Source organism: Tachypleus tridentatus, chromosome 12 (assembly GCF_004210375.1).
Source record: "Tachypleus tridentatus isolate NWPU-2018 chromosome 12, ASM421037v1, whole genome shotgun sequence".
Lineage (NCBI taxonomy): Eukaryota > Metazoa > Arthropoda > Merostomata > Xiphosura > Limulidae > Tachypleus > Tachypleus tridentatus.
The window spans coordinates 39,905,767-39,929,988 of NC_134836.1; the positions used below are offsets into that span (position 1 = coordinate 39,905,767).

The window sequence follows — 24,222 nt, forward strand, 5'->3', positions numbered from 1 at the left end:
TTGCGTGGTTTGCATTATTAGAATCTAGCCTGACGCCGTATACTACTCAACTAACAACAAAAAATAAGCCAGAACAGATGTTATTTTCAACTGAACATGAGGACTACAATGTTATTCCGTTAAAGAGATAGTGTGTTATAATAATGAGATTTTAATGTGAAAATACAGAAGTTAATAAAACATTCTTCGTGTAACTAGAAAACAAGATTCTATTTATTAAGCGTTTGATGCAATGTTTCATGATAAATTAAGTATATTATAATCTGTAACTATTGATAGAACAGTGTTTTTTATTGTTATTGTTTCTTACTGCAAAGCCACATTTAGGTATCTGCTGTGTCGACCGAGGGGGATCGTACCCTGATTTTAGCGTAAAAAATCCGTAAACATACCGCTGTAATAAAATAGCTCCACGCTTGTTTTAAAAGTTATATAGCACATTCACAATATATCTTAATATGAATGTCAAAGTTTTAAACAGTAACAAAATAAATATGAAAGACATCGAAGTTTAGAACACTAATAATTTCAAACAAAATAGTCCAGTGCATGACGAAATTTTGAACAGAAAAAAATAGGTGTCAGCTTATTATTTTGTATTAAAATCAATGAAAATTAATGAATAACGATGCTCCAACAAAATTTTAATGAAAAGTATACTGAAATGAATAATTATTTTCACTTTGGTGAATATATGACGTCACGAGTTTGTCACGCAACCAGTGTTCAGAAATCGAAAGCTTTGTTATATCAGAATAGTCGCTAAACTGGGAAAACAAAATTACGACATCAGTTCAACGACACTTCGATTTTAAAGATGTATGTTTAGCGTTTAATTCAAAATCATTGAAACATGTATATGACGCTGGAGCATCGAAGTTAATGACTAGCGGGCAATATGGAGGTTTACACACAACTGTGTGTAATGGAAAGGAGTTAAAACTGTAGAACAAAAATATTCAACAAATAAGATTAAAAACTAAACCAGCAACAATAATTTTTGACCGAAGAAATTAAAGTCGAAGGTTACAACAAAATGGTCTACTAAAACAAAAAACGGTTTATTCTCTTAGATGTTTATGTCAAACTATACAATGACTGCCTACACTAGATGTCCCTAATATTGAACTGATAATTTGAAAGGAAGGAGAAAGCTGGTCATATTAACTCACTGGCAACACTTGACATCCTGTAATCAAGCAGTGGGTTTTTGACTGTCACTTTTATGTTCTCACGATCACAAGGATGGAGTGAAATTTTGAGGTAATGAGTTAGGAACCGTCGACCGTCGGATTTATGTGTTCCATATTATCCATTGAGCCACGCCCAATACACTTAAAATAAAACAGTAAGCGAAGGTGTACGTTTAACAAAAACACAAACGAAAGATAAACAAGCAAAATTATCAAACGAGAATAAGATTAGTTAAACTTAATGAAAAAAAGTCTTGATTGAGAATATAATATTCATTAAACATGCGAGGAGCAGAGAAACATAATATTCTGTGGATGAGACTAAGTAACAACAGAGTAGACAAACAATATTCTGTGGATGAGACTAAGTAACAACAGAGTAGACAAACATAATATTCTGTGGATGAGATTAAGTAAGAACAGACGAGACAAACATAATATTCTATGGATGAGATTAAGTAAGAACAGACGAGACAAACATAATATTCTGTGGATGAGATTAAGTAAGAACAGACGAGACAAACATAATATTCTGTGGATGAGACCAAGTAACAACAGAGCAGACAAACATAATATTATGTGGATGAGATTAAGTAAGAACAGACGAGACAGACACAGTGCTTGGTGGACAAGCATCAAACAACCATGCTGTTTTATTGATAAGCTTCAGTGAGAAATACACAAACATTTGTTCACTGGACGAGATTAGAACAGGAACAGACACACACAGCATTCCGTAAACTACTTTAAGGGCAAAATATACTAGCATAATGCACACACTGTGAGCCTAAGAGGAAAATAAACAAAATAAATTCACAAAAGTAAGGAAGAAATTGACAAACATTATGTTCAGTTAACGAGTTCAAGAGATGAATAGACAAACATAGCGTTTAATGGACGCATTCGACAGGAAAGTAGATAAACCTACTGTTTATCAGTTCAAGTACAGTGCAATAAGGTTTAAAACGAGAAAAGATCAAGGAAGGCATTATTAAGAATTATGGGATCAACCATAATTGTTTATAGCCAACAATAAGAAATAAATAATTGGACCTAGTGCCAATAGCTGATAATAAGAGTTAAAGTGTCTAACGTAATGTTTTTAGCTTACATTAAGATTTAAAAAAAGCATGGGACACATAGAACAGAATGGTCTTCAAAAAAGGTGACTGGTGGTTGAAATATCTATTCAACAAATAATGACGGTACAGAGACTCCCAGGATAAGTTCCGAACGCTAACCGACTAGAGTTACTCTACTGGGGATTGTACGGGAACTTGCTAGGTTTTGTTAAAGATCAATCCAATAGTCCGTCAGTTACATATGAAAACAGATAGAATTTTATCAAATAATGGTTTAGATTATGCGTCGATTAAGCCAACATAGTTCTGAATAGACATGTACGAAAAGAAAAGCTGAACATAATGTTCAGAAGGATTAGTTTGTTTGTTTTAAATTTCGCGCGAAGCTACACGACGGGTAATTGCACTAGCCGTTCCTAATTTAGCAGTGTAAGACTAGAGGGAAGGCAGCTAGTCATCACCATCCACCGCCAACTCTTGGGCTACTCTTTTACCAACGAATAGTGGGATTGACCGAACATTATAATGCCCTCATGGCTGAAAGGGAAGCACGTTTGCTGTGACGGGGATTGGAACCCGCGACCCTCAAATTACGAGTCGAGTGCCTTAACCACCTGGTCATGCCGGGCCTGAACAATATGTATAACTGCACAATTTCGCGCAAAGCTACTCAAGGGCTATCTGCGCTAGCCCTCCCTCATTTAGCAGTGTAAGACTAGAGGGAAGGCAGCTAGTCATCACCACCCACCGCCAACTCTTGGGCTACTCTTTTACCAACGAACAATGGGATTGACCTAACATTATAACGCCCCCACGGCTGAAAGGGCGAGTATATTTGGTGCGATGGGGATTCGAATCCACGACCCTCAGATTAGGAGTCGAACGCCTTACCCCGTCTGGCCATGCTGGGCCATTAAGAACGAAACAACCGACTAAGGCGAACGTTTGACAAAATAGAACAAAAGACATATCAGCAAATCTTAGAAGTACAATATTGCGTTTATTATACTGGAAACACAGATATTATTTTGTGTTTGGCATTATTTTATGGCAGTATTTGAAAAGTACTGTTATTTATCACTTTTGACGGTTTCATTGATATACAGAGAAAGAGAGAAAAAAATCAACAAAGCCTGTAACAACCAAAAGATAAGCTCGTGAGAAAATACGTCACGTTACTGTGTATGAAAATCATATAAAGTATGTAATAATAACGAAGTATTTTTATGAACAGTGTTTAGAAATCAATAACTAGAAATGTCTTTTACACAACAAAACTAAGCTTTTTATAGAGGGAGGAAATAAAGCTCAAGGTGTCTCAAAAGCTGCTCGATAGTAAGACAAGGACCACAAAAAATGATGTGATAATATTACTGGTCAAAACTTGCTTTATACTTAAAACAAATCATGTTAAAAGAAAAACAATGAAATTATAAAACACTTGTTAGCCACACAGACGTATTAAAGAAATGAACTAAAGGTTTAACAGTCACAATAAATATTTAAACGTGAAACTGTCCTCAGGCTCAAAATGTAATAAACATTGTTTAACTTAATAATTTTACTGTATAAAGGTAAAACATTATGAGACTAGTGAAAATCCCATAAAATTCATAGGTTTCGTCGTTTTACTGCGTCACCATCAATATTTTGTTTTATTTTTATTCAGTAAAATTATTAATAAAAATAATATTTTAATGCTAATCTTCAAGATGAGAACCATCTCATTTTCACATATTTATTGTGTACTATTAGACGTTGGTTTTATTTTTTAATACATCTGTGTGAAAACGTACACAAGTGTTGTCGTATTATTCATAATGTTAATAATTTTCGTATAAACGTTCTTTTGTTTGTTTTAAATTTCGCGCAAAGCTACACGAGGGTTATCTGCACTAGCCTTCCCTAATTTTGCAGTATAAGACTAGAGGGAAGGCAGCTAGTAATCACCACCCACCGCAACATCTTGGGCTACTCTTTTACCAACGAATAGCGGGATTGGACATAATTTTATAACGTCCCGACGGCTGAAAGCGCGAGCATGTTTGGTGCAACGGGGATTCGAACCATCGACCTTCGAAGTACGAGGCGAGTGCCTTAACCATCTGGCCATGTCAGGCCAGACGTTCTCTTCAAAAGGAAGTAGTATTCGAAAATATAGCGAAACTATGAAGGTATAGGAGTGAATTATTTCCTTTTAAGAAAATTTGTTTTAGTGTTTTCGTTAAGCCCCTCAGTAGTTACCCATATGAGTACTATTTACTTGTTTTGTATTTTATTTTTGAATAAATTGTTTTGTAGCATAAACAGTACGTCATGCAACACATGAATTATACAATCAAGTCAGACTCAAAGGGTTCCCCGCTAGTACAGCGGTATGCCTGCGGATTTATGACGCTAAAATCAGGGGTTCCCCACCCCTCGGTGACCTTAGCAGATAGCCCGATGTGGTTTTGCTCTAAGAAAACACACACAGAGACTCAAAGGGTTCATATTTATAATGTATAATCTATAACTGCTTACTAGAAGGAAAAGAGTTAGTAACAACAGTTACCACGAGGATTTTGTGTGACGTTGAAACGAATAATGGGATTGATTCTCATTCTTATAAGACACTCGAAAAACTGAAAAGCTCAAGAAATGTTCAACGGTATCGAGGTCCGAAACTTGGATCTTGTAATTCGCAGTCCGGCAATCTAAACAAACAAAGCCACGCCTGACTTATTACATAAATTTTAACCTGTCATGTCATAATTCGTTGAAAAACAAAAATGCTCATTACTCAACACCGGAGACTGTGAAAACAGGGAAGTAAGGTCGGTAAACTAAACGGAGTGATAAGAAAGTTGTTATTGATCAGGCTTACTGTAGTTTTATAATTCACTTAAAACTTTGAACGTCATAATTAACGCCAGTTCTAATTAATTAAGGTTCATGACCAAGCTTCATGCAGTTATGTAATCCGATTTCTCGCGTGTTTTAGTGAAGCAAGCTAACTTCATTAATTGTTTTCAAGATAAAAGTTTGAAACGTTACCAAGAAAACGAGTTGAAGTTTTGCAACCAAACGTACGCAGACGTCTTAGTTAGCCCGCGATTAATCAACTGTTATCAATTACATACTCATTATATTCGAAAGAATGTTTCTGAAAATGTGCTAATTAAATGAATTTCTCAATTACGAAAAAATAAATTAATTGTAACTCCTGATATTTTAAGATATTATTTCCCTACTTTGATTTAGTCCTTCTATCTTTTTCCGAAATGGTGGCTTACTTGTTTAAGATATCATGTGACACTAACCCTGAAAACAGTAGTGCAAGAGCTGTCATCCATGTTAACTGGACCTGGAATCTACCACTTTAATATTATTGCCCCACGCTAGTATAGCGGTAAGTCTACGGATTTACACCGCTAAAATCAGGGGTTCGATTACCCTCGGTGGGTTCAGCATATACCTCGATGTGGCTTTGCTATAAAAAAAACACACACTTTAATGGTACATTACAGAAAGTCAATAAACATATTATGGACTATAAATTTATAAAATATTTATGGTATTTTAACAACTGGTAGTGCTAAGCAACTGACAGTTAGTTAACTGGAAATTACACAGGTCGGCTGTTTCAACTTTCAATGATGTCTATTACTTTCGACAGGTCAAAGATCCATGTGATTTAAGAATAGTATCCTGAATTTTTTGCTACCGATCAGATTAAAAGTAACAAGACTATCTACAAGAACGACTATCAATCTTATAAGCATGAACAGATGTCTATACAGTAGTATCTAAAAGCATGAACACATGTCTATACGGTAGTATCTAAAAGCATGAACACATGTCTATACGGTAGTATCTAAAAGCATGAACAGATGTCTATACAGTAGTATCTCGTCTCCTTTCCCACATTCTTGAAAGCAGATAGCCCTCGTGTAGCTTTAGGCGAAATTCAAAAACAAACAAACAAACAAACAAAAGTTCTTAAACTAAAGCCTGATACGACATACTAACCACCACACCACGCCAGGCCTCAGTAAAATTTACTATTAATGTAGCAAGCTACTCTGACATTAATTTAATGTTGTATTATAGTGTGTAAAACAAAACTCGCACTTCAAATATAGTTTCAAATTTAAATAAATGTTCCTTTTATTGATTGCTATGGGAACAGGTATCTAAATCCAGTTTATAGCATTATAAGCCTTCAGACTTACTACTGAGTTGGTGAGTGAGGAAATGAAATATAATCAGTAGAAACAAGAATGAGTTTTCAGTCTTCATATTTTTTGTTTGTTTTTGGTTAAGGGCAGTGTTAGTAATGTAAAACGAAAGGTGATGTCCTGCTTGTTGATTGGTTTTCAATCTGAACATCTTAACGTACACATTGGGTTAAATTATCAGGTCAAAGACCACCGTGATTCAGACTTGCCTTGCCATGATTTTGAACTACTGACCACCAGAGCATCTCCCGATTAATCGTCTATACTTAGTCAAACAACGAAATTGACTGTCGCTTCTATAACACACTTACAGCTGGAAGTGAAAAGAGAAACAGAAATCCTTGAATCTTCGTTCCGATACGATATAATCAAGACTACGCTCGGGCACAAAGATGTTGGCACAAACTAATTATTTTGCTATTAACGCTGTGAGTAGACGTAGAAATCAACATATACATAATACAATTTAAGCTAAAATTATACGCAGTATGAAACACCTCTGTTCAGGTGAAACTTTGTCAGCGCACACAAGAACATGTTCACTGTATTGTTTATTTTAAATCAATTAGATTCTCATTGTTTCTTAACATACAAGCTTTAAAAGAAAGAAAAACAATTAAAGTCGCACTAGTGAAACATTTGGTAAAAGATTGCATCTTGGGAAACATTTCTTGAAAATTAATAGATTAAAGTGTTTGGACAGTAAGCATAATTCTCAAATGAAATTTTGACATTTTATGTCTAATAATCGATTTGAACCTCTGGTTGTATAAGTTTTATGTCAAACCAAAATGTTATAATTGGCTGTGCCGGATGAACAGCAGTTCTCTGTCTGATAATTATATGTTTGGCCGTTGCTATGGAAACACTGTTTTTAAGAGTTAACCAAAATAAGCTAGCTTTAAATGCTGAATGTATAAGTCATTAATCTTCTTTGTGTGGAGTGAGAAAAAAATGTTTTGTGTTTTTTTACGCAACTTGAATTTCACTATTTTCATACCAATAACATCAGGTTAAAATGGGCTTTATAAAGAATACTGAAGTTAATGGTAATGCAAAATGATATTTGCATTAATTTTGTTATACATATCAACAACACATGGTGCAATAATGTATTCCAAATCAGGCTCGCATGAAACATAAACACTTTGTGTTTCCATACAATATCACGCGTTATTTGTCCATAAAAAAAGTATTCCATTGTATTGCTGTCTTTCGAATTTGCATTCTCACGTATCTTCTATTACATACCTTTACACACTGCCTATTAATGGGCCTAGGTTTCATGTGATTTATCGACTGCTCAGTGAAGAATCTAATTTTAGTGACATGTAAAAACTGCATGATTTAAGGTATAGTTCCTCTTACATTTACACTATCCGTGAAGAACATAGTTTTAATAAGATTTAGACACATTGTTTTGTTTGTTTCTGTTTTTTTGTTTGACATAAAACTTATACAACCAGAGGTTCGAATCGATTATTAGACATAAAATGTCAACATTTCATTTGGGAATTGTGCTTACTGTCCAAACACGTTAATCTATTAATTATCAAGAAATGTTTGTTTCTGTTAGCCGTCCCTAATTTAGCAGTGTAAGACTAGAGGGAAGGCAGGTAGTCATCACCACCCACCGCCAAACCTTGGGCTACTCTTTTACCAATGAATAGTGTGATTCACCGTCACTCTATAACGTCCCCACGACTAAAAGGGCGAGCATTTTTGGTGCGACGGGGATTCGAACCCGCGACCCTCAGATTACGAATCGAACGCCTTAACCCACCTGGCCATGCAGGGCCCATTTAGACATAAACTGAAGAAAGACAAAGTTTTCACAATACTCACACACTGCCCGATGAAAAACCCAAGTCTAACAACATTTGCAAAATATTGGTTTGAAGGCATGGTTTTAACGACATCTTCATAGCACCTGTTTTAAAAAAAGACCTATTTTTAACGACATTCACACACTAATGGTGAAGGAACTAGCTTTAACAACTTCTGATGAACTTTTACGTTTGATTTTACCTAATTTTATTCTGTTTTGTTTACACTTATGTATTAGCTCTCCAAAAACAATTGTCTCTCAGTACAAAAACTGTAAGTCTATGGACTTACAACGGCAAAATCTGGAGCTGGACACAGCAGACAGCCCAATGTAGCTTTTCTCTAAAACAACGAGTAACCCCAAAAATTGGATCAAAATTGGTCTTAATTCCGTTAGTTATCGTTGTATTTCTGTGTATTCTACATTGAAATGAAAGATTTAATATATTTATTTTGGTCGCTAAGTGCGTAACGGGTTAAAAAAAACGTTCGTCAGTATAATGTAATATGTGGACCTCACCGCTAACGAACAGTATAAGAATAAGTTTGTATAACCCGCATTCTAAACTAATCAATGGGATTGACAGGTGGAGAAATTTAAATAATGTACTTGTATTTTTGTGTTTATAATAAAGCTACTAAGGCTATCTGCTGCCATCCCTAATTTTCAACTACTGACGAGAGGGAAGAAGGCTAGTCAGCAACATCTTATTGTTCATCACATCATCCTCACTATGGAATCAATTGTTACTATTATAACGCATCCACTGTTTGAAAGGCCCAGGGTATTTTACAATATTGCCCAAACGCTTCATAGAGTAATCGTACGTATGATTATTGACATATTGCCCAGCGGCGCCATTTACAAAATAGAATTCCAGAAATTTGCTTTACTGGAACGTGGAACTAAATCTTCAATTAAATTTATTGTATTGTCTTTATTGCGTGGATAAATTTAGAACAGCGTTATTACAATTAATATAATTATAATTTAATACTTCTAAAATCATTACCTTAGTGTCATGGACCCGGCATGGCCAAGTGGCTAGGGAGCTCGACTTCCATTCAGGGAAGTCGCGGGCTCAAATCCCTGTCGCACCAAACATGCTCACCACTTTAGCCGTTATAATGTAACGGTTAATCCCACTATTCGCTAGTAAAAGAGTACCCCAAGAATTGGCGGTGGGTGGTGATGACTAACTGCTACCCTTATAGTCTTTCACTGTGTGGAATATTCAAACCAAACCTAAGTTGCATATAGCAGGAAACTTTAAAGGTTCCGCATGCATCTAATGCTTTTGCTTAATTAAGTTTAATACCTCATATGACACGTCGAGCAACATTTACCAAAAAATGGTAGCCACGAGCATGTTCAACTTTTCCTAGTGATGCCAGTATCACAAAGGAAACATTGGTTTGCCTCTTTTGTTCAACTTCGCGCCATTAACTGATCGGGTACACAATAAACATTGGATTTGTCATCTCTCCTTCTCCTTGTCATAACCTTCAGCTCAGAAAGATCGCAGTGATTTAATACAATCTATTTGGTTAATTGACCATTTTGTTTGATAATAAAGGTGTATTTGGAATTTACTAGAAAAGCATGTTACCGATACTTTTATTCTCATTTCACTCTAAATGTTTAACTTTGGTAAATAACTGGCATGTCACAAGTTACACGTTCACGTAGCCCGGCATGGCCAAGCGTGTTAAGGCGTTCGACTCGCAATCGGAGGGTCGCGGGTTCGAATCTCCGTCGCACCAAACATGCTCGCCCTCCCAGCCGTGGGGGAGTTATAATGTGACAGCCAATCCCACTATTCGTTGGTAAAAGAGTAGCCCAAGAGTTGGCGGTGGGTGGTGATGACTAGCTGCCTTCCCTCTACTCTTACATTGCTGAATTAGGGACGGCTAGCGCACACAGCCCTCGAGTAGCTTTGCGCGAAATTTAAAACAAACAAAGAGGTTCACTTTTTTGTAACATGAATACATTATGACGATAATTATTTTCATCAAAATTTGTTATTAGTTTCATCTGAACTGCAATTTGAAAACATAATATGAACACTCCAAACAGAGACAGAATCAAATAATTCTAAGACTCATGTTGTTGTTTTTAGATAGTATAAGTTAAACCTTTAAAGTCTGACAATTATGAAGCTATTTCCAATCGAATAATGTGCATTACATTTTGCGTATGCGTTATATTTAACATTTGTTTTTAATTATATTTTCAATCGAATGACATAATATTTTGTGCATGTGTTATATTCAACATTTTAAAACGCTCATTCACTCAACTGACGAACTCGGTGTTCTGCACCTACTTTAAATCTAGCGTTTGTTACCATGTTTTGCGAGTTCTGATGGATTAATTTCCATCATTTATTAATTATTATTTTGTAATTATGTTTTAGTATCTTGTCCTTGAGTTTGTCTATATACGATTCCAACTCATTTCACGTTAAAAGCAATCGTAATATTATTTTCACAATAAGACAAGTGATCTGACACTGAAAGGCGGTGAAGCTTATGTACCTGTGACCATATAAATGAGTTAATTGTCTTATGTAATAAAACGTTCACATTCTTTGACAATCTATATAAATTTAATAGTATTATCGCTTGTTTGTTGTAAGTCCATGTAACTGCATTGCAGGTTATTAGTATTTTTATATCAAATTTAGTATAAAAGTTTATTGGATCTGTGGGAAGATAAACATAAGTTTTCAGTTTTGAGCTCTATGGTTTTATGAGGGTTTTTTTATCACTATTTCGCCTCTTGGTTATAGAACTTCAACAAATTTGACAAGATAATTTATAGGTCAATGAAGAAATACATACAAATGTGCGGTTTTACATTTGTATATTATGGTTTTTATGGGCATGTTTTTCTACGATTACATATAAAGAAAGCAACTCTTCTCGTCCTAAGATAACGTTTAATTAATCATAATTTTACATAACTTCCGTCCAGGGGACGGGTACTCGAGGTAGTGGTAACCGCTTTGAATTGTAGTCTCGTCATATGGTAGCAAGTAAAATAAAAAATATAATAAGTAACCTGTAGGTTCGATAAACTGTTTTGTTTTGTTTTACATTGTACGAAACTCGATTAGAGTTTGAAATTGTTGTATTATTAAGATTTTTTTTCCAAGTGGTAATTTAAAATATATTTTTTTTTCTATTCATATTATTTTCCTAACGTTTTGTGCGAAGGCTATATTAATGAAGTGGAAGTTCAGTTTTATAGCTTTTTCAAAAGTTCGGGCTAGACATATTTCGTATTAAGAATAAGCACTGTTGAACTTGTTTATAAATGTAATTTGGTATTAATATTAATATTTCGTTTCAAAAGTAAATAAAGTAGTTTATAATACAAATGTTCTCATGGAATTTACTCTTCAGTTACATTATTCGTACAAAATCATATATATATATATAGATATATATGTACATATATTACATAATATAACGCCTATGACCAAAAATACTTTAACCATGACTAACATTGTTGTCAGAAATATATTGTTAAAACCACATAAGCTATACAGATATCGAAATTAATAACAGGTTAACAATCGCCAAGCTTTTGTTGGAAAGGAAAGATGACATTTCGAGCTAGCCCTCTTCGTCAGATCGTTGAAAGTTGTAAGCTGAAAAACTCTAGTTCGAAATGTCATCTTTTCTTAAATAAAAATATATCAAAAACTTGGCGATTGTTCAACGTGTATTTTAATTTTAACACTGTAATAGGACATGATGAGAAACGAAACTTTTGATTTTATAGGAATATAGGGTTCCAAGGTAAAGTGCAGTCGAAGTAATATCAAGTAATATCAAACTGTACAAAAGCTCCTTGTGTTACTTTTGTTAAAGAAAACAAAATAAAACACTCTTCAATTGGAAAACATCATTCTGGTTCGCTTATGATAAGGATTCTCATAAAACGATGCATGACTATTATACAAGTATAAGATATAACGCAAGTATTACTGAAACATGTATTTGAGCTCGTCAAACGCCACTAGGGGTTATTGAATGTCTTGGTTGAACATTTTCCTGAATAGAAGAATATACTTTAATTTGCTTCACCAGTGACTGAACATCTAGAAGTGAATAGCGTCTTGCAAATATTGTTACAACTCAAAATATGAGAAGAATGTTTATGACACTGGCGTTATCGAATTATAAAACACAAATAATAATGGTGCATTCTAATTCTTAATAGCACTAAATTTTCCAAAACAAGGAGGGTTTGCTTTATTTTTAACTTCGCGAAAAGCTACTCGAGGGCTATCTGTGCTAGCCGTCCCTAATTTAGCAATGTAAAAATAGAGGGAAGGCAGCTAGTCATCACCACCCACCGCCAACTTTTGGGCTACTTTTTACTAAAGAATGGTGGGACTGACCGTCACATTGTAACACACACACAGCTAAAAGGACGAGCATGTTTGGTGTGATGGAGATTCAAACCCGCGAATACGAAGTCGAGTGCCTTAACCACCTGGTCATGCCAGGCCTAAAGAAATGGGAATAAACTTGTATTTGTGGACAAATGTAAATGGTGAGGTATACAGTTGTTTATCTTTTGCTGTAAAACTTCAAATAACAGTGCTCAGCCTTTCTTTTTACTTCATTTTGCTGTTGTTGTAATCACAGAAACTGTAATATTTAAATACAAAAAACTAGTCCTGACTGCTACAGTTCGTAACACCCGACAGATGTCTGAATACACACCGAGAGACTTTGTTTGTAAATTGCATTCCTAAACATCTGATATTTAAAATAATAATTATCAGGTATGTTTGTGATTAGCGCGTGCATATTTTTTTCTCGAGAAACGCAAAGTATCTCCATAGTACTCTATCCATCTACTGAAAAATCAATTATTCATGAATTTATCTACATATCTGCCGATGTCTTGGACTGAACCTTGTCTAAATAATACATGTCGCTGTTTCTTCATAGTTATTAACTTGCACACATATCATACACGTATATACAAATGTAACCTTTAATGAGTACATCACAAAAAAATTCACTATAAATTATAACTGAAAAGACAAATTTCTGGATTGTGATATATAAGAGACTTGTTGTTGTTGTTTTTATTGTTGTTTTTGGAATTTCGCACAAAGCTACTCGAGGGCTATCTGTGCTAGCCATCCCTAATTTTGCAGTGTAAGACTAGAGGGAAGGCAGCTAATCATCACCACCCACCGCCAACTCTTGGGCTACTCTTTTACCAACGAATAGTGGGATTGACCGTCACATTATACGCCCCCACGGCTGGGAGGGCGAGCATGTTTAGCAGTATAAGAGACCAAGAGTGTATCTCAAGTTACGTGCAATTTGAAAATCTTTCAGTCAAATAAGTTTTATACACATTGAAATATTACCCTGAAAGTGAGAGTGAAGTTTTTTCCAATTTTACTTTCATCTCTCTAAATCAACATTGTTCTTTAATTCAAATGAAATATGATCAAACAAATTATTAAATCATAGTTTTATGAAACTATCATTGGATTATAACTTATTTTTAACCATAAAGCTTCATTCACAATTTCAGTACACTTATTTTTCAATCTGACAAACTGCTTAAAGCAATATTTAAGACTCCAGTTTACGAAAAAAAAATAACTCTACTAGGTGTCGCGCCAAAGGTTGAAATATTATGTGTCAGAAGACGCTGACTGGTAAAACTAAATTAATTGACTCTACTATTTAGAATCTTTTTTCAGATTTTAAATATGTAAAGTATTATAAAAAATACAGCTAAATAAACAGTAATGGTTTCAGAGGTTTCAGCATTTTCATACTCTCCAGAATCAATAGGCTCCTCATGGAGAGGTGGTTAAGGCACTTGACTCGTAATCTGAGAGTCCAGCGTTCAAATCCCCGTCTCACCAAACTTGCTTGCCCTTTCAGTAGTGGGAGACTTATAATATGACTATCAATCCCACTATTCGTTGGTAAAAGAATAATCCAAGAGTTGGCGTTGGGTAATGATAACAAGCTGCCTTCACTCTAGTCTTACACTGCAAAATTAGGGACGGCTAGCGCAGATAGCCCTCATATGGCCTTGCGAGAAATTCAAAAGCAAACAAACAAATAGAATAAATATCACACACCTTGCTTTCTTCTAATCTAAATAAATTTGACCTGTCAGGACACTTGTCTTTATCTTTACTCTTGTTTTTATCCACGTTGAACATCATTTCTTTGCTTCTAATTAATATGATTTGATTTATTCGAGCATGAATCTAAAGGTAAGCAGCATCTATAAATACCACAGTCTTCTCTCTTTTTTTGTTTACGTTCCGAGCAAAGCATTTTAGAAATTAATTTATAAGTGTATTTTTTTCAATCAGGAGAGGCTGTTTTTTTTTTTTCATATTGTATTATTGGATTACTGTAATGTATGCTGGTGCCTTAAATCCGCTTTTCAGCTCTGATATGTTTTTCCCTGAATTTCTGTCGATTTTTCGCGACTGAGTGTTTTACAAAAATAGAAAAAAGAATGGAGCTGATATTTTTGGTTTGTGTGTAATGTCGGGTACGATTTAAACCCCACTTACCCCTAGTATCTCCTTATAGCTATGCTCTAATGTAGTGTTTCATAACAATATTGATCAGAATTTTTATCATAATAGGTACTAATAAGGTAAGTTATGGAAACTTTTTTTTTTTTCTGCGCAGAATATTGACGTAAACACTTACAAAGTTTTGACGACCCTCTTATTTATGTATTTGAAAAAACACAACTCTTGGAGCAGAGAAACATCTAATTAAAAACATCTTAGGTGCTATAAATTGTGCGACCGAAAAAGGATTGAAAGTACGACTTAGAGGAATGGAATCAAAATTAGCGGCCGAGCAAATAGGTGAACTCATAACATTGAAAATAATTTTACAGCAAGTATTCGTTCATGGCGGTAGTAACAAAATAAGCGATCTAGCCACACGAGAGACAAGTTGACGAAAAATTGCACGTGAATAAGATAAGTAATAATACCCATGTGCACACCCTCAGGGCGCATAATTTTGATGGGACAAACTAGCGAAAAAAAAAGATAAAAACGAAACTAAAATGTGTGCGTGCGCACGCGCACTTTCTTTTCTGTGTATCTGTACCCGTCATAGCTCCACAACACAATGAATATAATTTTCAATTTTGTTGGTTATACATTTCATTTTATACTATCAGCACATAGACTCTTAGAAAAATATTAAGTTATAATTGTATTGGTAAGCAACATGATACAGAGGCCACAACAGGAATGCATTGTTATCAAAACGCACTAGCTCTTCGATATACCAGAAGTGGTTGTATAAAGAACCACTTCTTTTCTATGTGAGTTTTCGCTGCATTGCCTTTTTAAATAGATGAGCACAAACGCACGGTTCTGTCTGTGCCTTATATCTAAAATTTGTAACACAAAAAAACCCTTCTTTAATTATGATATTATAATAGTTATAACAGTCTTATTATGAAAAGTGTCTGTATGTCTATACGTGATTTCTTTTGCAAATATTTTTGAGTATTTTTCCATGTTACAGTAGGTTCAGAATACACACACTGACACAATCATAAATAATATATTAATCTAACAATCCATTCGAAGCCGGGCACTTTTGCTGGTAAGTTACTAATCCTGAGAAGGTGTAGTTATGCTTAACTAACGTTTCATTTGATTGTAAAAACAAAGACAAACAATCTAATTTCATTACATATTGTTGATACAACAACGCTACCTCTATTTAAGATGACGAAACAAAGCCAGACAATTTATCCTCTTTACGCATTGGTGATACAACTACACCACCTTAATTAAAGACAACCAAACAAAGGCAAATAATCTAATCTCATTTCCGTTGTGTATGTTTTCTTATACGAAAGCCACATCAGATTATCTACTGAGCCCACGGAGGGAAATCAAACCCCTGATTTTAGAGTTGTAAATCCATAGACTTACCGCTGTACTAGCGAGGGGCATATATTGTTTGTTACAACTACATTAACTTTATTATAATTTATCTTTGTTTCATATTTGTACTGATATAATGTTCATTTGGGTTATTTATGCTTGTTTGGATTTTCTAAAATGACATGCATGGCCTGGTGGTTATGGTGCTCGACTCGCAATCTGAGGGTTACGGGTTTGAATCCTATTACCATCAAACCTACTCTCCCTTTCAACCATGATGGTGTTATAATGTAACAGACAATTCCATTATTCCTTGGTAAAAAAGTAACTCAAGAATTGGCGGTGAGTAGATGGTGATGACTGGCTGCTTTCCCTCTAGTTTTATGATGCTAAATTAAAGAAAGCCATCCTAAATAGTCCTTGCGTAGCTTTGCGCGAAATTCAAATCAAACAAACTACTTTTATAAAGCAATAACTTGAAAGAAAAAGGAATTACATCGGTAACAAAACAGATGAAGAGGAGAGCTCCACGTCGACAACCTTGCTTACAATTTATTGCGTTTATTGTTTATTCTAATAGTGTCGTATGGCTCAGCGATAAACATGAGTGTTTATAACGCTAAAAACCTGAGTCAGATACTTATGGTGGGCACTCTTTACGGCACTCATTGCGTATCTTTGCGTTTTAAGTACAAACAAATAAATAATTAAAATTACGTGCTTTATTTAAGAAAACAAAAGTTATTTCGAACTATAGAGTTAATCATCCGATGAGTATGGTCTGTGTAAGCTATTGCAATGTGGTAGTACAGCACATGCGTGCTGTTGTGCCACAAGCAAGATGCTTAACGTCTAAATATTTTGTTCACATCGAATTCCCGACCACTTGATAGTGCAGTGTTATCGCAATATATTAAGGCTGGCGAATACGTATCAGGTAGATAAGGCACCCGACTCGTAATCCGAGGGTCGCGGGTTCGAATCCCTTTCACACCAAACATGCTTGCCCTTTCAGTCGTGGGGGCATTATAATGTTACGATCAATCCACTATTCGTTGGTAAAAAAGTAGCCAGAGAGTTGGCGGTAGTGATGACTAGCTGCTCTCCCTCTAGTGTTACACTGCTAAATTAGGGACGGTTAGAGCAGATAGCCCTCGTTTAGCTTTGCGCAAAATTCAAAACAAGCCAAACCATTAATCATTTCTCGTATTTCGACATTGTTAAATGATTTGGCCCACATGACAAAATGTTTTCAAAATTAAAGGTAGTTTTTATTTTAATGATCTGCTTGGAAGAGGAAATATTTGCACAGTAGAGCCTTTAGCACATCAAGTGTTTCTATACCACAATCAAACCTATTCTAATCTTACGAATAGTCCCCTCCATCAAACACATTGTTATAAAGAAGACTCACGAGCTCTCAGCCTCATTTCAACATTAACAGTTTTTGCTGTTTCTTTGTAAGAAAGATGGTCAATTAAATTGGAATCGCAACCATCTCGTTCAGCCATATGTCTGTGAAGCCCTCCGACACAGCTTCAATGAGTTTCCATGCGTTTGTTTGATAAAATATGGTTCTGGTGACAGAAGTCTACATGCAGCGGAGGGTCTTCTTAAAGTCTGTAAATGTACCAGATATAAGATTCACCTTGCCGTGCTGTGCAAAAGTATGTTACAATAGAAAATGCCGTGTATTGCAATGGTATGAAACCATGGCCCCCATAATGAAATCGAACGACAACAATGGAAATACTTCCAAAGGCAGTACGAAAAAAATAGCTTTAACAGAGTGCATTTTACCCTGATAATATAAACATTTCAAAAGTAAATTATATTTGTTGTTGTTGTTTTCTTTAACTTCTTTGCTTGTATGCAGTATTATGCAATATCATTTTTTTTAAATCGAATATAATTTTACATGTTTAAAACCTTCATAACGATAAAAGAAAAACATCACTCGTGCTTTATGTCATTTTCAACAAAAGAAAATACGATATATTTTGTTAAACGTTTTCTGAAAATAACTATTAGAAGTATTGTTTAGATTTGCTCTCCAAAATAAGATACCAAATATATATGTATGATTATATTATTAGACACTGTGATAAGAATACCAGAAATAACAATAGCATTATCTCAAGACAACTATAAAAACATATTGATTCATGAACATAATAACACATGATAAAATAGGTTATAATTACTATTCCATGTCACTTCAGAGAACAAATTTCAAGAACATTTGTTGGATTACACAAATAAAAACGAAATAATAAAAACGCAATTAGCAAAAGATTCACAAAATTTAGATAAATAAATCCTTCCAAACCTGATTTTTGGAAAGACTACGACTGAAGAAACTACGCAGAAATGTGAATACATACAATAAACGTTCGTTCGTACGTCACACTGGTTCATGCAAGTATCATTAGTAACGCGAATTTATTTATCAAACGCGCGTATGAACGACTGTTGAAAATCCATTCGTCGCTTAGATCGATTCAGAACATAAAATAATATGTGAATACACATCAGGTTTAGAGAGTTTTACTGGTGTATAAATGTTAAAAACAAACTGCAATCTAATTGAACAGTCCTTATAGTATTACCACTAAAGACCTCGCTACGTTATATATGATTTACATAAACTTTAAAGTAGTCGTTAAGAACAGTTTGAAAGGTATTAATTATGTGTGATTAAAAGTATATAAGTAAAATAGATAGTTTTGACAACAGAAGACTACCAATATATAAACATACACATATTGAATTAACAGATAGATAAAGAAAGAAAATAAAATATTTTAGTTGACACTAAACCATAATACTTAAAGCAAAAACACGTTATCTGTATATTTAATTAAGGTATAAAACATAGATATTCTAGTAAATTTAAGAGTTTTAGATATATGTATAAGGGATTAGTTTATCTGTTAACTGTCATTACATCTGTCGATGAAAATACATTTACACTAACAAGAAATATTGAAAATCTTATTAAATATATTCTCATGAACAAATTGCGAGAAGACCAAACACACGTTTTTTGATGGGTGACAGCAGAATGTTTTTTTTTCCTCGAAGAAAACGTTCAAATGACAAATATATCCGCTGAATGTATAAAACCACAATGCAGTTTCTAAAAGCTTTTACTGCTTCGGTTTAGTTTCTAAGGGAACCAGCTACGATGTTTCAACTACAATTTCACAATTATCCTTTGAATTTAATAAGCTTAGATACAAAAAAGATATATCTCAATATTTTTCTAAAATATCTAGGCCATCAGAATAGATATGTATTGAGTGCGACCCCCCATTTTTCCAACGAAGACTCCCATCAGTATTAAAAGTTTTATAAGTAGATGGAAAAGTAACATCTAACTGTATCTAATAAAATCACCCCGTCAACAGAAGAATTCGTTTTATTAGAGGCCGCACAATATTATTGGTATATGGGACCCTTCCATTGTAAAATTCTATATTCTAATATATTAATAATAGTGAGGGCCGGCATCTTTAATGACAGTCAAGTGTGCCTTTAACGTAAGGCTGGAAAGGGTCCCTATAACTCAATGAGCTCTGACTGTCATAAGAAAGGCCCCGATTTATCGCAAAAAGAGTTTCTATACACTGGAAGGCAAAATCCAAACACTCTCATTTCAAAGAGAAAAATAATAGTAAACGCCATTTAAACACAAAAATCTATAATACCGGTGCCGTAACCTCAACAAAACTTGAGGAACATTTTTGGGCAATAGACATCCTCCTATATAATTATAGTAAATATACTTGTTCTGCTGATAGCAAACGAACAAGAAAAACCCTTGGTAATAAATCGATAAAAATATCCTTCCCCTGATAGACATCATTGAAAATATTCAAAACCTTTCTATTTGTATGAGTCAGTCTTACGAAAGCGGTATTATTTATGTATACATATATTTATTGTATACATGTCGTAGCTACCAATAAAATTACGTTGATATTTCTGTTAATAAGTCTTATCCGTATTAAGGGATATGTTTTATGACATCTACTCGTCTTATTCTGAACTAGAATTTTCGTATTCCGTCATAACACTTCTGGTGACTAATCCTTTATGAACCAATATTTAACACTATTTTCTGCAGTACTATATTTGCTCTACAATTTTTTAAACTTATCTTAATACGTATACGCCCGCATTTTCAAAATCCTTTGTACAGGTCATAATTTCACTTGAGAATCCAATTTATGACAGCTAGTGCTATTGTTTGATTAGAATATGTAACAAAAAATTGCAAAAACACCCATAAAAACTCCAATACATAACATATGAGACCACGACTTTGTATGTTTGCCCTCACGTGGACCTAATGAGCCCTCAAAGCAATATAGGTGAAGATCCATACTTATATGCATATATATTACATAAAAATTGTATGCACACGTAAAAATTAGATTTCACATCCTAAATGTTGCTATTACAATTCTAGTAAAGGATATAAAAATTCACAGTTGACGTATTTCTTTCTATTTAACTAGTTTTCATATATTGAAACAATTAGACTTTCAAAGTTATGGACAATAGTTTTCTGTATTTTGTAAATACTGAATCTAACTTTGAATGACTGATTGTTTGTTTGAAGTAAAAAGCTACACAATAGGATATTCATGCTTTGCGCCACCTGGTTTCTGGCGTTGTAAGTCAGCAAAAATAACGCTATGACGCTCAGAAGACTTTATCTGTTTGAAGGAACAAATTTCCTCTCTTTACGCAAACCTTATTTATATGTGTTCGACAGCTAATGCTTTATATGATTTCGTAAATACATATAAAGTTTGTGTTACTTTGTTCTTATTGCAAAAAAAAGCAATTCTTTGCTGTTATAGACGAACCCAAATTTAATATAAGCAACTTATACTTACCGAAAGGTTTTTCTTTATTCGCAGGTCCTTGTTTCAGCCAAACTCCAGATGTAATGGGCCATATAATACTCAAAACACAAAAATTCATAAAAAATACCATTAGTGTGTCTTCATAACACGCAAAAACGTACTTCTAAATAGCTTTAACAGCTACACACGTTGCTCTAACGCGCGGGACATATGTTGTGTATATTGTTCTCAAGCTATATATATATATATATAATGAATTATTAAAGGTTTTGACAAACTTAGTTATCAATGTGAAAACGAGCATATGCAGAGCTCGAGCTCCCGTGACTTATCTTCGTATGAGTGCTATACTGGTGAGCTGCAGCTGCTCTCAGCACATTCTAACATACTATTGTATTGATTTGGGCTAGATGGCCGTTAGAGGGCGTCATACGAGTAACGTTTTTGGGACACCTGCTGGGATGGGTGACTGTGTATGTATATATTATTGATAAATTCATACTCAAATCTAATAGGGGCTGAACCTTAGAAAACATACAATCAGTAAACTAGAAGAAGGTTACTCCTCACTAGCCTCTCATCATGTACACCTTTGTTATTGAAAGCTAGATCCCCAAGGCTAGAAGAAATCAGGTAAACATAAATGTACAAGTTATATACACGTTAGATCCCCAAGGATAGGCGAAACCAGGTAAATATACAAGTTATACACATGTTAGATCCCCAAGGCCAGGTGAAACTGGGTGAACATAAATGTACAAGTTATGTACATGTTAAATCCACAAGGCTAAACAAAACCAGGAAAACATAAATGTACAAGTTATATACATGTTAGATCCCCAAGGCCAGGCGGAACCAGGAAAACATAAATGTACATGTTATATACACGCTAGATCCCCAAGGCTAGGAGAAATCAGGTAAATATAAATGTAAAAGTTATATTTATGTTAGATTCCTAAGGCTAGGCGAAACCAGAAAAGATAAATGTACAAGTTATATACACGTTAGATCCCCAAGGATAGGCGAAACCAGGTAAATGTACAAGTTATATACATGTTAGATCCCCAAGGCTAGGCGAAACCGGGAAAACACGAATGTACAAGTTATATACATGTTAGATCCCCAAGGCTAGGCAAAACCAGAAAAACATGAATATAAAGGTTATATACATGTTAGATCCTCAAGGCTAGGCGAAACCAGGTAAACATAAATGTACAAGTTATATACATGATGCACTTAAAGTGATAGGCTTCTTATAAGGAAGTTTTATGGATTTCTCTATGGTCTTTCTTTTCAGAATTTCCAGTTTACGGAAGCTCACGTCTCCTTTTGTTCCGGGACAATTACATCAGACTTGTTCTTTTTCTCATGATTAGTTTTAGAAAAAAGGCCTATTACCTTGAAAATATGGTGTTTTTTGTAAGTGAAGAAAAGCACCTCGAAAGTATTGTGTTTTTTATAATAATGGCTCCAGAATCACGAATCTTTCACACAGTCCAGAAACAGTTACCATTAGTTTATATTCAGACATAACCTTACAAACTAACAGATGATAAACTACAGACTCTGCATGCAGGATGTTCGAACATCCTTGAAAACGTCCAGAACTATCATATCTACTTTCCACTTTTATGTTTTTATCCAAACAAGTCTTACATGTTCCTATGACGCATGTTTAATGTTTAAATGATCACCTGAAATTTTAAATTTTTTAAATTTCTTTATTCTCTTAAATACAGTAATGGAATGGATGTTTTATATTCTCATGTGATTTATGTTCTTGTTACCCGGCATGTTGATAATACAGGTTTCATTTTTCCCATATGCTCTACGTGGGCCGGGCATAGTCTTTCGAAGATTCAAGTCGCATTACACCTAGTAACACGATCCGTACTTTCAGCGATGAAGGACATTATAATGAGTGATGACGAGAAAACTCACTTGTAGAGAAAAAAATATATATATATGTTAAAACGGCTGGTTTGGGTTGAGAATATATTTTGTGTAGGGAAGCGAACAACGTTTCGACCTTTTTAGGCCATCGTTAGGTTCACAAAGAAAGGAAGAGGTAACTGACCGATAGCTGACCACATGTTTGAAAGGGGTTGAGTAACTGAGTGTAGGAATGTAGAGGGCGTGCTTAGATGTTTGAGTATATTTATTAATATAGGTATAAAGGTATTCCTTTGTATTGGTTTATTTTGGGCTTGAGTTGTTGTATAAGTAAGGCTTATTTAATTTTGCGTTTGTTTATGTTTGTTTCTTTATTTAGTATCTGGGTGTTTTCTATGGTTATGTTGTGGTTATTTGATTTGCTGTGTTGGAAAACGTGTGAAGGTGACTTTTTGTGTTCTTTGAATCTGGTTTCCATTTTTCTACCTGTTTCTTCAATATAGAAGTCGTGGAAGTTATCACATTGTATTTTATAAATAATGTTGGTGTGGTGTTTGTCATTGTAGTTTTCACACAATATAGACCTCAGTTTTGTGCTTGGTTTTTGAATAAATTTGGTATTAACTGGAATGTCATATTTTGTTACTAGTTTTTTGCCAAATGTTGGTTATTTTTTTGCTGATGTTGAGAATGTATATTATGCATCAGTATATGGTTTCGTGATTTTTTAGATTCGTGAGATATATTTACTTTTGTTGGTTGATTTTGCTTTCTGTCTAGGTGTGTGTGTATAATGTTTTCTACGGTTTGTGGAGGAAACTTATTGATGTTGATGAAGAATTGTTTTATTTTGTCTAATTCATCGTTAATTTTATCTGGTGAGCATAGTTTTATGGCTGTGTTTATTTGGTTTCTTAGTATGTTGAGTTTTTGTTTTATTTCATGTGCTGAGTCCCAGGGAATGTATTGTCCAGTATGGGTGATTTTTCGGTGGATTTCTGTTTTAAATTGTGTATCGAACATTATAAGAACAACAGTTAAGAGCAAGAACAGAGAGTGATACAGTTTAATCGCCCTCTTGCTGGTCAACACTATGTATGAATCTATGGGTCTCAGGCCCGACCGGTTAGCCTATAGTATTGTGTAAAGTGAAACTCCTGTACAAAAATACAAATATTCCTCATCCTGGAATCATATTT

At 34.4% G+C, this 24,222-nt stretch overlaps 1 protein-coding gene across 7 annotated transcripts in view; it reads right to left on the bottom strand.

Moving 5' to 3' along the window:
• LOC143233084 (protein turtle-like) overlaps positions 1-24,222 on the bottom strand; it is a 414,845-nt gene that overhangs the window by 102,588 nt on the left and 288,035 nt on the right. For 5 of the 7 annotated variants that reach the window (XM_076468975.1, XM_076468973.1, XM_076468972.1 and 2 more), the window contains exon 1: positions 21,161-21,473. The exons of the other annotated variants lie outside the window; for them this stretch is intronic. In XM_076468975.1, coding sequence (XP_076325090.1) covers positions 21,161-21,260 — 100 coding nt within the window. In that variant the 5' untranslated portion in view covers positions 21,261-21,473. Of the gene's footprint in view, positions 1-21,160; positions 21,474-24,222 lie in introns of those variants that run through there. 7 annotated transcript variants of the gene reach the window in all.